Raw genomic sequence first — 15,584 nt, forward strand, 5'->3', positions numbered from 1 at the left:
TTATTGTTGTCCTTACCTGGATGCTGACGAGGATATTCTGCAGCGGGGAGTCAGATCTGATCATGGTTACCTGGAATGCCAAGGAAGCGGTGCTGGGTTTTGAGGAAGCTTCTCTTCCAGGACAGCCTGTGTTAATGACAGTGAGCTGAAATGTGGCATGAACATCTATCTCGTCACTTAGTTTCCAAAGCCAGTTCCAAAGCCAGCATGTGACAATGATAGCTGAAAGACGAACTCTAGTGTTCCTGTCTTTGTTCTTTTCAACCCACAGTCCTCTGGAAATTTATAGATAGGTGGAAAGAGGATTTTCAGCATAGGGCAGCTCCAAAGAAGGTCAGTATGGGAGGGGAGAGGCTGCCGTTTGATTCATCTGAAATTCTTCTCTCTTCCAAACTGTTCTGTATGAGCCTTGGCCGTGCCATTATTCAACCCATACACTGGCTCCCATACACACAGGGCAAGTCCCCAGCATGGCACTCATCAAGGCTCTTCCTAAGTGACCTTGCGCTACTGGCATGGTCCTTTCCTACCTTTGTGAACAGAGGGCTCACAATGACAGGCAATGTAACAAAATCCAACTGTAAGTTGCCTAACTGGAGCTAACAAATGAAAGGGTGTGGTGAAATCAGGGCTAGCATGTCCCTTGCAAAACCCCACTTCTTAGAAAATTGTGTTTTATTGTTTCCATCCCTGGGAGCTCACATTACACCCCAGTCAAACCTAGCAGGGCCCTGTCATTCATCAGTCAATTTTATGGCATGACAGGAGCCTGCAAAGTTAGAAGCCAGTTAAACAAATTAAAAAATTGAATGGGATCCTCTGACTGCATCTTGCAAAATTAAAAAGGAAATGCCTTGGGGTATCTTTTCCTCGTAGGGAGGATCATATGGGTGCCCAGAAGGCAACAACAGCAAGGTGGCCGCTGGAGAGAAAATGTTATGATGGAAATTAAAATGTGATTCCTGTCAAGTCACCCCTCATGAGCCTGTCTTTTCTCATCAGCATTTTGAACCATGTGATATTCAGAAAAAATGAAAATGCTAGCTGTGCCTGTGAACTACTTTCCCCCCCTAACTTTATTTCACTTCAGCGGTCCAGAGAGCAAATCTTTTGGGAGGTACCCAAGATCTCAGTATCTGAGGAACTCTTTCTAGAAACTAAATATAATAGCTCTGCCAATTTAGCTGACAGATGTGGTTATTTCAGTGACAAAGCACCTTGGGACCTTCTAATCCCCCTCTAAAAAAAAAACCCACCACAAAAAAAATCCCCCAGTATCACTTTATTCATCTCCCCAAAATATTTTGTTATGTGGTCTTAGGAAAAATGGTGCATTTAAAATCGTTTTTATAACCCCTTATTGAATGGATGGTGATCTATAGGCTATTCTTTTCATCAAGATGTCACCCACTGTCAAGTCTGACTAATAAGAGTTTATAGACCAGCGGTGAGTATAAGCGGTCTCAGTGACACGAATACAAACTCAGCAGCTCAGCTTACTGCAGCTTAGCACGGATTAATTTCCCATGGCAGATGCCAGCCTCATACCAAAAAAGACTAACCCCACCTTTATGATTCTTCTCTTCCTCACAATTGTCAATCTATTTAAATACAGAGATAAGTGGAAATAGGCCCAAATTACAAAGTGTGGATCTCTGCAGCACTTCGAGGTTGGGCTGTGCTTGAGCTTTCCTACAGGCTCCTCTCCAGTCCTTTCCCTTATAAAACTATTCAGAGCAAGCTTGGTATGTTTTTACCCTTTTTATCAACAAGCGTGTTTGAGCAGAAGTGTATAAATGATGTTGTCTCTCAGGTAATTAATATTTTTCTCTCCATCTTTTCCCAAGGGAGGATTAAGAGTACAGAGGTGTATCATGGTTTGATAGAGCAGTTTGTTTGCTATTATTATCCTTTTTGTTTACACTGGAGAGCATTGACCTTTTTGCACTGAGAAGATGATGATAAGCGTCACAAAAATCCTTGGGTGTCCCAGAGAATAGCTCATTATTCTTGAAGCAGCTTCCAGGGAAGCTCTGTCTCAGCGTACATGACCTCCAACCTACAGAAGAAAAGGTTGCCTTGTGCCTGAGGAACAGAGCTGTGGCGTGAACTTGGTAATGGTTAAGATATGCTGGGCCACGGACCACCTCTAAAAGCCTCTTGACAGTCCTCAGGAAAAAACTAAGAAGGATCTAGGACATGGCAGTGAGGCCCGATGAACCTCAAGCCAGCCCTGAATTGGATGTGATGTCCCCAGGGTGGAACAAAAGGGCAGGTGTAATGCTGGGACTGGTCTGCTAGGGGTGACAGAAAACCCTGCAGGGAGGTGTTGCTGAGCAGGTTTGGTAACAGTGAGCACACTAGATTTGCTCTGACACTGTGGCTTATTTTGGTTTCTATACCTTCCAGGCTCCAAATGCTATCCAGAAAGCTTCCAGGCTCCTGCTGCAGGGATCCTAGGAGTGCTTCAGCTAAACTGCAGATGACTTTTGGCTTTGTGCTGAAGCCATGGGAAACTTGGTAAGCTGCAAACTAGGCAAAGCTCAGTAACTCATTTTTTAAATTGTTTAACATAGAAACTCAAAGGTTACAAGTTCCTACCAACTGAGAAGAAAGCTGGAGTGGAACCAGGCAGGAGGAATCAGCTGAAACACACGAAGGCAGTGTGACGGGTATAAGAAAGCAAGAGAGACTCATCTCATCGGAGAAAGAATGAGAGGAGGGAGTCCTGTGGTCCCTGTTAGCAGGAGGAGCAGAATCTACGTAAGACCATACATGAACTCACATGTGTGCACTTGGCTTGCGGAAAAGTGAGAAATAATGGTGCTTATGTCTCCCCGGAGCATTTCAGGCAAGCCAGAAGTTTGTATTTGCATGGATAAAAGGTGGTAAGTACTGTTAGCAGGTAGGGCTCATAACTTGTAACCTTGCCAGGTTTGTAGCCCCAAAACTAATTTTGCAGCACTGCAGCAACAATGTAACAAAGCTCAAAGTAAGCTAATGTGGGAGGGAAAGGTGACTGCACCCAAAACAGACCAGGTTTTGCACCCGCTCTCTCACCCTCATGTGTTCTGCATACTGCTCCATCCCTGTATCAGGATTTCTCTCCTTATCTAGGTGTTTGATGGCTCCTAGCCTGTTCTTTTCTTCCTTGCATCACCTCTTTAGGGCTTTGGTTTATGGTCTGTCTTCTGTTCTACTCTGTGTGTAGTCTGTCTGGAGTTTAGGGAGGGTCTGGTAAGCTGCACCTAGGTGAGCTGGCATCTTGGTGACCTATGTGCCATCTGTGCCTTCCAGTCTCACACACTGGCCCTTCTGGTGCTTCCACACCTAGATAATCACCTTCATTCAGAACGGGCTTAATATTTATATTTAAAATTCCTCAAGTATTGCAACATATTTTAACCTGTGCACAACAGGCTCACAGGAGTGCAGATGAGTGCTGAAGAGCAAGGATCGCTTTGGAGGGTCCAATTTATCCTACCAGCAGTCTTAGGGTCACTTAGATGCATGGTCAACAGAAGAGGTGGAGAGGGAAAAGGAAGCACTGAAAAGCTACTCCAGTAATTCCCAGCTGCCTCCTCCTCCATTCTGCTTCCCCCTGACCCTGCCCTTCTCAACTGGGTTTTCAAACTGCTTCCTTCAAGAAGCTCTATAGAGTTTTATTGCTTTGATTTCCAAGTGATCTGTTAGCTGACTCTGAACTTCTCAAACCCTTTGGGGAAACAACAGCTGGCACATGGCGGTGTTTGCAGGTGAAAAGCAGACCTGTGTGATAGCTTTCCAGCTAGTGTAGCACCGGTGTTGGCTTAGCTTGCTGTAATCGTGCTTGAGAATTTATCTTTGCTTTAACACAGCCAGAGCTCCTCAGTACACCTTGGTGTAAGAGGACTAGTGAGAAGAAGCCATGCCCGGAGTGGCTGATTGATACCTTGTTTTATCTGGAGTGTTTGTTCAACTTAAACACTAGGAAGTAAAGCACTATAAAATAAAACTGTAGCTGCTTGCAAAAATAAAATCCAAAGAAGTCACCTGAAAAAAAAGTATGTCGGATTCCTTTCCCAGCAGCTTTTATGGAAACTTTCACCCTCTTCAAATTACAGTGACTCCATGTGGTTTATTCTACATAGATTTTAATACTTTTGCTAAAATTTATTCCAGCTGTTGCTAATCATAGAGATATGAATAATATTATTATACAGAGTCTTGACTTGACTTGGTGCAGATTTATTCATTTGTAATTTTTCCATCTTAAACCCAAATACTAAAAAATAGATGAAAGGAAAGAAAGGTGATTGTAACCACTGGATTCTACTTCACCATGATGAAATTGAGCTTGCTTAGTTATCAGAGAGTAAATGTAGAGATTTCCTGATTTTATCTCACTGCCTGATTGTATCAGACCATTTGCAGTGACTGCAATTCAAGTGCAACTAGGATTGCCAGAAGATCTTACATGCAAATCAGTTACTTTTAGGAGAGAAGTGCTACTGAATTCCAGCTCAGAGAAGCCCAGAAAATAAAACCAACTGAATCTGAATAGGGAAGAGACTTGGGGTCTTTAATCTATGTTCTCATTTTGACATAAAAACTTCCAAGAGACAATTACATTGAGCAATGTACAGCCAAATCTAAAGGCTGAGTATAGGGTCAAATTAAACTGTTCAGGTCAGTCCAAGCTGAGAATGCCTCCTTTGTCTTGCCAGACTCAGATTCTTCTTCCGAATTCAGTGCCTCACTGCAGGAGCAATATGAATCCCAACCACTAAATATTGATCAGTGCTGAGCCCCAATCTGGTCCTTATGCTGCACTTGACTCAGTGCTCCCAGCAGCTCAGCATCCAGCTTTACAGCCATGTGACAATTCACATGTGCCCTTGCCTCATAGGAAGCATATGGTGTCTTGAGTTACTAATGTCCATTTCTCAGGAAAGCTTCTTAAAACAACTTCTCTCTAGCAAGATCCCTGCTTTAAACAGCGTCACACCCATTCTGACCTGCTTGTGCTCAGAAACAATGTTCCAGGTGGAGAAAAATGTAGTCCAGGGCTATGCACTGTAAGTGAAAATAAAACGTTGGGTCGTCCGAATCCCTCGTTCGCTCACCCAGAAATGGGCCTATCTTGAGCTGAGTTTTCCCTTTTTAATTTTTGTGATTGTGAGCCATTAGCTGATTTTCATGAAGTACATAAAAAATCAACTTAAACTGCCTTGTAATTAATCAGCATGAAATAGATGAATGTTACAAGTGATAACTCTACGACTCAAGCCCTCTAGGCTGCACTTTTCCCTTGCTGTGATGCAATAAAAAAGATCTTTATGGCAAGGGCAAGACTGAGAACTCTTTTTGGGTTTGCGAAATTTCTGCAGTGCTTCTTGAGGGGGAAGACTGCAGATTCATGCTCTATAAGGAAAGAAAAACGCTTTCTCTCCTCCACTCCCCATTCCATCATGGGGTTCTGTACACCCAAATCACGCACAAAAAAATGGAAAGTACTAATCTCCTTGGCCAGTGAGTGAATCCACTGGAGTGGGCAACTTCAGCAGCCTATGCTACGGTCTGCTTCTGCTCTGTAAGTAAAGAATCCTGTTATTCTCATTGCTGGGACTTGTCCCACCTTTGTATTGTCCCTGACCTTTAAACTGCAACTATGAAACCCAAGTCACCCTGTACTGTTTGCTGGATGCCTCTCCCCTGTCAAATCGTGGATGTTCCATCCACTGCGGAGGTTCAAAGACTCTGTACAATCCTGGCCGTAGACCAAGGCTTAACCTGGGTCTTCAAAGGCAGAAAATGTATTTGTTGTATGAGCTGAAAAGGAGATTCCCTCTAATCCAGTAACAACTATGGCAAGCTTTTTCTCAGCTTGAAATCTCTCATTTTACACAAGCATATGAAACAGGTGACAAATGGATCTGAAAATGGGTCATGGAGGATTCTGTGTTACTTGCCGTCTGTGTCAGGGATGGGAAATGTGCATCCATGGGGATCCACCAAACAGTGCTTACCATGTAACAACATCTTCTTGCTGATATTTGTAAAAACTGAGGGGCTTGAATTTTCAGAGCTAATAGTTAGCACACGCCATGACTGCCACAGGATGAAGGCTTATTGGGGGGGTTGGTTGTGGGCTGAACTTAAAACACTACATCCCTATTCAAAAGAAGAGTTCATCCTGAGAATACTGGATTTCTTTGTCTCCTAAGGATCACAGGACCAGGGTACTAAGGGCAAGAAGTTTTCCTCTCCTGCTTGTACTGCTTCTGGCTCTTGGCCACAGTTGAAAGTGAAAGTAAAAACACAGGAACTTTCACTGTGCTTTAGGAAGAATTCACCAAAGAGAAACTTTCCATAGCCTGCATAGACCTAGAAGCAATTTGGTAACAAGCAAAAAGAATCATAATTGGGATTTTCCCAGCCCAGTCCAGCCTTTCACTGCACTGTTTCATTGCTCTTGGTAACTCCAAAGTTCAAATCCTACTTGACTAAAAAGAATGTACTGAACAGCACTGAGCTCCTTGGAGGGCCTCTGGACCACGTGGATTGCTCTCTGTCTCTCCGAAGCTCTTCCAGCACAGATGGCACGCTGGATTAAAGATGCCAAACTTGGTTCCAGGTTTTGCAACACTCCTTCATTTAAGATGGCAATTTCCTTTAATAGCTAGCAGAACCTGGTGCCTGGCGCATTCTTTCTTTCTTTTTTTTTTTTTTTTTTTTTTTGCTTTTAACTGTATGAACATAATCTGTATCAACCAAAGATTATATGCGTGGCAGATACAGAGTTTCATCCTGGGGCTACTGAAATGAATTGCAGAACCATTCAGTAACTGACTACAAGCAGAAATCAATTGCACCAGTTACCAAATGACTTAGTTTAAATGTAAAATTATTTGTTCAGACAGCAAGAAACTATTTACATATGCTACTTTTGAAATCTACCTCTAGCTATGACCATATGGCAATTTAACTTTTAAATTGTATTTACTGCATTCTTATACTTTAATCAGTCAATGCAAAGCTACACCCTTCAGAACTCCACATTTAAGCTTGAAACTCAAAACTTTTGCAGTTTCTCTCTGCCTTTGAGCAGTTGCCATCTTCAGATAATAACAGATCAATCAGTGCTCAACCCTTTGAAGTGTAACAGTTCAAATGTGCCTAATGCCTTGTATACCCTGCCATATGTTTTACTCAAAGTGGAGGCTAAACTTTCCTACTTCAGAAGTAACGAGCTCTGCTCAATTAGCAGAGCAAGGTTTTTTTGAGTATCGCACATAATTAGTTTCAAGGCCTCTAGTTTTAACAGCCATTTGTTATTCTTTTTATATAGCTGGCATGAAACTTGTGATTCAAATACAAGTAGGCAGTCAAATAGCTGGAGTGCTTCAGCTACACGCATGATTCCAGAACTCAGCTAGGCTTTTCTGAGAAGCAATTTGCCTTTACATTTCAGAAATGATGACATGGCTACTTTAGGTAGAGAAAGAATCAAGGCTTGCAGTAGGAGGAAATACTTCTTATTAGACCAGATATTTTTGGAAGTGGCAAAGCAGCTTTGGAGCTGCTGGATTCTCTTCTTTCTCTCTCTCTTTCCTCTCCCTTTGTGTATATGCCTGCATGTATATGCATATATATGTAGAGACTTAAGATCCAGTATACAGCAGCATTCAACATTCTCCTGCTCTCTGAATTCTGACTTCTTGCTGTTAGTTTCTTTATTGGTGGTCAGGACTTCTAGAAAACTTCTTGAATTCAGTCTGTGACAGCGACTGCTGCACGATGAGGTAATGTTTGCCTTTGTGGATCGAAAGGAGAAGACTATGTGCTTGTATTTCAGCAGGTCTTGTGAAGAACAGCGGTTCTTCCTCCTCGGCTGACTGGAACATTGCTTTGTCTCTTTTAGATGTCTGCTTGAGGGAAGAAAGGAAAGATCTGGTTTGTCTTGGAGAAGTGAGAATAGATTTTCTTCCCATAAAAGAAACTTGACAACTTAGTGTTAACTACACTTTGCATGTAACATTTCAATAAGGGCATAAGAAAACAGATGAAAAAATAAATAGGGTTTTTCTCTCTTGCAAACTCTAGGTTTCCATGCCAGTTGAAAGCCAATGGCCAGTGTTGGTGGCCAGCTAAGGAGATTGAGGGCAGAAGGAGTCCTGAATGGGCGAGCACTGCCATCTCTTTCCGTGCTTTTTGGTGTTATCAAGCATGGTGCGTTATGCAAGTGAGTGGAAAGTTGCAGATCTGTACAGGAAGCAATCTTACTTATTTTGTGGAGTGCGTCGGTTGTACTGTGCGATGTTGCATGGCTGTGTATGTTACTGTCATAAGATATTGACAGGAAATTCCTTGATGAGAAAATGTTTTTCATCACCTCTTCATAATTTACCCTTTTAGAACTCTGCATTTTTTGTGAGTTTTATGTGGTGAACTAGTTAATCTCAAAGGGCGGATGGTGGGACTTGTAACGCAACAGGGACATGTACCACAGTCCTGGCCAGTGGACGGTGAGACCTGTCCCCTGCCCCAACATCAGGTTGCCTGATGGCAGCCCTGGGCCCTGTTTTGTGGTGGGAGTGGGCTATTGGCGGGCTGCCCCAACCTGGGATGAAGGAGGACAGAAGGCTGAAAGACATCAGTGAGAAAGGCTGTGCAGACCCTGGTCCACAGTGGGTGGACCAGAGAGACATGGGAGTCTTGTTGGGAGGTGCAGCCTGGCAAGGCACAGCTGGGCTGCTGGGTGCACTGGGTTTGCTGGGCTCAGCAGCAGTGCTGCTGGCCCTGCTTTAGGCTGCCTCGCTCACCCACGTGCAGTACATCTGCACCGGAGAACAATGAGACCCTTGGCTGCCTGTTTCAGACCTATAGGGGGTTGCAGATTTTGTTTGGTGGAGTAATTCAGGATTTCAAGTATTATCTGGAGTCTACTGTAAGGCAATTTCAACCTTTAATTCTTACACATGTTGTTTTTGCTTCCATCAACATTACAGTCCATCCTTCCACTCACCCCCCTCCCAGTAACTGTCACCATTTTAATTCAACAAAGTCCCGATTCCACCTTTTAAGCATTTCTGCGATAGTGACTTTGTTTCCAGAGCTGCTGGGCACTCGTGGGCTTCAGTACTTCAATGCCTCTGGATACCAGGCTGTTTCTCTTTCCGTGCCCACGCACAGATGTTGGAGTCTATCTTTACGTGTGAAGCTTTGAAACTTTGGTGAAAATGGATACCAACACACCACTGTGAATGGTCTCTGATGCTGGGAAAAGCTCCGGGTAGCTGACTGCTAAAATGTCATCAGCTACATTAGGGAAAGTTTGAGTTGATGGCCCTGCTTCTGGTGGAATTTCCTTCTGTCCTGGATATAAACATGCCATCCTAGCTGGACTTATTTTTAGCTGTGACAAAAGTGCATCTGAAAAGCCTGTTCTGTTGCACTTGGAAAATACCAGATCGGTCAAAGTGCCAAATATGCTGGGGGGAAAAGCATTCCTGGAGAGGGCTTGCCCAGGACAGTCTGGATGAACTCTTCACAGCTTCCGCTCCCCTCGTTTTCCCACAGGCAGGAGGCACGCTCACAGGCACGCTCTCGGAGCAGCTCGGAACTGCACGGGCTGGTGGCAAACCATGCTCAGTGTATCTTTTCTCAAGAACAAATTCAAAGTACGTCCAGTATGTTCATTCACCTCATTGAATCTAATCTTCTTTGCCAAGCAGTGTTCTTTCTTTGGTTATAAGCAGGAGGTTTTAAAATGAGAAAAAACATTAATAGAGTCCTTGGTTTTTTGTTTTCTGGAAGAGCCATGGCCACATACCTTTTATAGGTGCCTGGAAAAATGATCTGAACACAGCCTTCCTGAAGCAAAAGTTACTGGGGGTTGTCATCACTACAAGAAAGGTCCTGGAAGGGGACAGACACACTGCAGTCACCAGAATAATGCTTTGGAGAAGGCAGCGCTCAGGTGATTTTGGAGGAGGGACAGGTGATGGACCAGAGCAGAGAACAAAAGTTCCACAGCACCGAAATGCCTCCCGCGCTAGGACACAGCGGGGGGCTGTTTGGCACAGGCGATGCTGCAGGCTGGGTGGTGTGGAGCAGCGTGGATGCTGTGGAGCAGCGTGGATGCTGTGGATCGGCACGCACGCTGCGGATGCCACGGAGACGGCTGGGACGTCCCCGCTTCCCGGGTGAGCATGGCCCGCAGGGACGCTGCTCCCGGCGCGGCTGGCCGTGCAGGGGATGCCGGCGGGGGCCGAGGGGTCCTGGCAGCAGGCGGCGGAGCAGCCCTGCCGCCCGCCTCCCCGCGAGTGACGGGGGCGACCCACGGCTCCGGGGCTCCGCTCCCGGCCCCGCTCCCGGCCCCGCCGCGGGCAGCGCAGCCTCCCGCCGCCGGCGTGCGGGGGCCACCCCGGGCAGAGCCCACCCCGCCGACGGGCTGAGGTGGCGGCGGGGTGACAGCGCGGCAAGGAGCATGCGTGCGGGGGGAGGGGGGAGGAGGAGGAGGAAGAGGAGGAGGAGGAGGGATGGCGCGGGGAGGCGGCCGCTGTTTATTTGTAGCCGGGCCCGCTGCGCCTCGGCAGAGCGCGCGCGGCCGGCGGCGGTCCCGCTGCCCGCCCCGCTGCCCGCTCCGCTGCCCGCTCCGCACCGGCCCCGCTGCCCGCCCCGCACCATGCGGGCGCCGCTGCCTCCCCGCGCCGCGGCGGCGGCGGAGCCGGGGCAGCCAGCGCGGCGCCCCTCGCCCGCACCCGCGCCATGGTGACGGGCTCGGCGCTGGGCTCCCGCAGCCGGGACCGAGCCGCGCCGCCCCGCTGCCCGTCCCCGTCGGCGGCGGGCGGGCGGCGCGGCGGGGTGGCGGCGGCGGCGGTGGTGCTGGCGGGGCTGTGCGCCCTCTGCTACGGCAACTCCCTGCGGGGCGAGTTCGTGCACGACGACGTCTGGGCCATCGTGAACAACCCCGACGTGCGGGCGGCCGCCCCCGTGGCCGCCGCCTTCGCCAACGACTTCTGGGGCAAGCGGATGGCCGAGAACACCAGCCACAAGTCCTACCGGCCCCTCTGCGTCCTCACCTTCAAGTAAGTGCCCGGCGCCGCAGCGCGGCTCCCCCTCCGCCGCCCGGCGCCTCGCCCGGACCCGTCGCCCGGGCGGAGGGAGGCGGCCGGCCCCGGGTGGGGGCCCAGGGGGAGCTCCCCGGCACCGTCGCCTCCGGTCCCGCGTCCTCGGCTTCGTGATTCAGCATTTCTGCCCGGAGCGGGACGGGACGGGGCGGCCGCGGGGGTGCTGCAGCCGCCGGGGCGGCCCCGCGGCCCGGCCCGCTGGAAGTTGGCTGGGGAAGCGGCGCGGCGCCCCGGGAGCCCGCTGCCGCCCCGGGAGCCCGCTGCCGCCCCGGCGGGTCCCCCCTTCCCTGGCGGCGTGGGAACAGGTGGCGCCTGGTCCCCAGGTGGCCGGGGGATGAAAGGGAAACCCGAGCGTTTCCGTAGGCTCCGGTGACTGAGGAGGGTGTTCGAGTCGCATTCCCCGTCAGTGCCTCCGCTTCATCGCCCGTACTTCTCTCTGCCGCTGCACGTTCGTGCCAGGAACTCACCCGGTGCGGTTCTGAAGCGGACCCGTCCCCATCCCTGCCTCTTCTTTCAGCGCTAAGCACAGGGGTCTGGCGCCGGGGGAACGCGCCGTTTGTCGCGGCTGCGAGCTTCTCATGTCACTCGCGGAGTTCCTCGCCAGCCTCGGCTGCTTCAGATGTTCCCTGTGTGCCGGCAGAGTTGGTGAGGAGGAGTTTTCGCTTTTACAGGAATAAAGAGAACTTCAGTAGTGGCAAAGCAGCTGACAGTTACCGCTGCTAATCCTGGAAGGAAAACAGACACCTCTCTCTCTCTCCCCGAGGAGAGTAGTTTGTAGCAGATCAGCTTAGGTACAGTTCATACGGTTTGTCATACTTTCTGTTAGCTTGTTCTCATTTTATTCTAATGAAACGTAAATGATGGTGAATGTTTACCACGTTTTAGTAACTAATAATGAGATGGGTGTTTGCAGGGAACTGTACTGAAGAACTAGTGTCGCTGGGTGAGGTTTAGCACTAGGGCCCTGTCCGTAGGTGCTCGGTAGGTGCTTGTTACAAACCTATGGCTGGCATAAGGAACAAACTATGTACAGTGGTAAGCGTGCTGGGAGGAGGTGTTACTGCAACGTGGTTGACCCTGCTAATTGGGTAATTATCGTATTATTCGTAAAAATACCTGACATTAACATTTCATGAACTGCGTGGAAATCGTGTGTTTCTGTGAAGCAAGGGCAGTTTTGGGGAATGCAGCATCCCTTTGGCACTCCCACGGAGCACTTGCTGCCCTTCAGTTGTAAGGGCGGGCTTGGAGCTGAGAGCCATCGGCATTGGCGCGCTGGCGAAGCAGGGCTGGATGGGCATGGGTGGCATAGCCCTGATAGAGCAAAACTGAACAGCACAGACCCTTGTATACCAGATCGTTAAGGACACATTTTGTACCTGCTCCGCGAAGGGGCACTCAGCAGATTTCTGTAGAGAGCGGAGGGGGTGTCGGCAGCCACAGGCAGAGCCGGCTTTGTGCACGCAGAGTGCCTTCTCCATCAGGTGCCAGCCAAACTGTTGCCGTTTGGGGAGCTGTCTGATTCTTTCATTACTCTAGTGATACATGTGGGGGTAACCTGAGAGGTGAGCGAACATGCGTGTATCGCCACTGACCACACCACATGCAGTGCTGGAACCAGGCTTGGCCTCCTGGATCAGGTTTTGCAGTTACATTATGCTAATTAGCAGGAGAATCTTAAACTTTAATAACGGAATGGAAACTGAATGCTTTAGTTCCCATTTATATGTCTTGACTCTGAACCGGTTTTGCCCTTGCTATTTAAGGGGGGTGGGGCAGTTAGGAAAAAAAGGATGAAGTGCTGTCTCCATCTAATCCTTTTTGGAAATCAGTGAGACTGACTTTTGTGAGCAAAATTTTACCCTCAAGTGCTTATAATAACCATGCAGCTAAGACATAGGGTCAAAGGCAGAGTCATTTGTTCACCACTTGGCATTGCATTTGTAATAGGGAAGGAATCGTTTATCTTCCCTGGCTGCAGAGGAAGATTATTTCCACTGCGTTCCAAATATCCTCCCAGCTCTCCAGTTTCCACATTCTTCCCATTTTATTTCTACCAGTAGGGTGCCAGAGGAAGATGTTAAGATCTGGGTGAAGTGGATCCTCCAAACTCCCAGCACTTCCAGAGAGGCTTCAGAGAGCTTGTGCCAAGTGATGCTGAGCCTGTGGTTGAGCTGTACTCTGCCTGCCCAAGCCATCCACCCTGCCTTGCCCAGCCAGAGGTTGTTGCGCTGCAGCTTCTGCAGAAGGAAAAAGGATTTACCTTGATGCTTGTAAAATGCTCAACAGAAATAGACTTCTAACAAAATTGAAATGAATGTTGTTCATTAATACTTTTGTTAGAATTTACTGTATCCACTTAGGGTACTTGAGAAAACTGTGTGGCATGTGCTTTGCAGGGTCTTGCTGAGGAAGGGAAGGGGGGACCAAAGTATTCTGGTCTATTTTATTTTTTTATTTGCTTGTTTATTTCTTTTCTTGTGCTAATTTGGTCAAATCCAAGGCTTTTTAATAGTAGCCTAGTGGCTCTGCTTCTCTTGCATGAAACTTTCATCTGGAAAGGCTTGTTTTGAGCCTTGCTGTACTAAGATTAAAAATCTGGGAGATATCCAAACTGCATGTACAGAACAGATGTGAAGGGTGGGCTGAAATTTGTATCTACAGATCCGCCAATCTGCAGAAACTTTTTCTGTCCTTTGTGGCTGTGAAAGTAAGAAGGACTCATGATGCCCTCTGGACTTTTCATTAGGCTAAACGTATCCTACATAGATGCTACGTATGCCTGAAATGATCTCAATTAAAAAAATTCATCACCCGACTGTCAAAAAAATCTTAAACAGACATTGCTGAAATTTTGTAACAGTAGTTCAGTGTCCCTGATGAACTGGAAATCTTAAGTGACAGTCCTCATTCCAGTAGGCAAATGCTCTGGAGCCAAGGAGTGAAAAGTGCTCAAGTATTTGACATTATTCACACTGGATCTGTCAGTATGAATGATCAGAGGAAAATAAAGAGTGGCCCATGTTACTGGAACTATTAAGCAAAACTTAAAATATTCACAGAACTGCTGCATTGTTTTATGTGCGTTAACATCAGAAGAGGGAAAAAAGGCTGCACATGGACTGTTGAATTAAATGTTTGTTTTGCATCTTTGAACTTCTCTCACCTTTTCTCTTGACTTCAATAAAGGAATGTTAAAACTGTTGGTTCAGAAACATTCCTATTACATGTGAATAACTGTTAGCTGACAGGTCTAGCACAACTCCTCATCTGCGCAGGACTTCAGGTGGTAGGCAATAGTTTTGCTCAGTCCTTAGGAAAAACTTAATTCATGCTCTCTTCTCCAGTTGATGTCACTCAGAGATGTTTACCTGCTATTTTCTTCTCCAAGAAGTGTTTCAGTATACTTCTTTCTAAAGAAGGTGGCTTTTTGGAGTCAGGGTATACTATTTCTTGGTGTGTTCCCTATCAAATGTTAAGATGAAGGGGGGGAGGGGGGGGGGAGTGCAAAATGAACTGCCAATTCTGTAATTCACTCAGGATTTTATATTTAAACTGGGTCTTTCTGTCTTACACTGTGTCTCTGCTAGCAGAAGTTCAGGGAATCATTTATTCCCTTGGTTCCAGTGGTTTTGCATAAATGTTTCTCAACTGTTAAAGCAGGAGCTGCAATCGTTGATGCTGTCTCCTACCCTCTTTCTCTTGTCTACCAAATCCCCATGTAGATAGATTTTTCAGCCCGGAAACAAACAGGTGATGGAGGTTTGAGGTAGTCGGCAGCAGAGCGGGCTTAGCCCAAAGGTGTGCAGTGGTAGGAACTGGTGAGAACAAAGCCTTTCAGAAAACCCCGATGCCAAGATTTAAGGACTCTGAATTGGAGATCAGCCTCCTGGTTTGGCAGGTGGTGGAGAAGGGAAAGGCCAGCCTGCTCAGCCCCTTTGGTGGTGGGGTGGAGGGCACTGCCCAGGCAGGTGCTGGTGGGGGAGGTGCCTCCAGTAACAGCTCACCAGGGACAGAAGATGGGGCAAAAAGGAAGGTAGTGAACAAGTCTAGGCCATGTAGCCTTGACAGAGACTCAGGAGGGTGACAGTGGGCAGAGAAGCCCAGGAGACACCTGCTCTTCCTCGAAGGAGGTGGAAGTGACTGTTCACTGGGAAGTTGCATGGCCCTGTGGGAGGGGTGTAAGAATGTCCACTCCAGTTGCTGCTGGGTGGCTCTGGTGGCCCAGGAGGAGAGAAGCTGGGGAGGCAAGCTGTAAAAGGGAACACAACTCTTCCACCAGAAGAGATATAGGTACATAATTTCTGCACAGAGCCATCCTACTAGTACTCTGGCAGGGAAAAAAAATAAATTAAAAAGTCCAGGCTGTGCTCAGCTGCTGACTGCAGAACAGGCGGCCATCCAGGTCAGCCCACTGAGGCTGCTAGCCATGGATGGCTCGAGTACATACATGCTTAGGAGGCAAATAGG

General features: G+C 47.7%; 1 protein-coding gene across 2 annotated transcripts in view; it reads left to right on the plus strand.

The window, feature by feature from the left end:
• The first annotated feature begins 8,975 nt into the window (after positions 1–8,975).
• The window catches only part of TMTC1 (transmembrane O-mannosyltransferase targeting cadherins 1), a 148,713-nt gene continuing 142,104 nt past the window's right edge, over positions 8,976–15,584 (plus strand). Inside the window, exon 1 of one of the 2 annotated variants that reach the window (XM_037389547.1) lies at positions 8,976–11,072. In XM_037389547.1, the coding sequence (XP_037245444.1) occupies positions 10,753–11,072 (320 nt within the window). In that variant the 5' untranslated portion in view covers positions 8,976–10,752. The remainder of the gene's footprint in view (positions 11,073–15,584) is intronic. The other variant, XM_037389546.1, reaches the window with a different exon arrangement.

Source organism: Falco rusticolus, chromosome 5 (genome assembly GCF_015220075.1).
Source record: "Falco rusticolus isolate bFalRus1 chromosome 5, bFalRus1.pri, whole genome shotgun sequence".
NCBI lineage: Eukaryota > Metazoa > Chordata > Aves > Falconiformes > Falconidae > Falco > Falco rusticolus.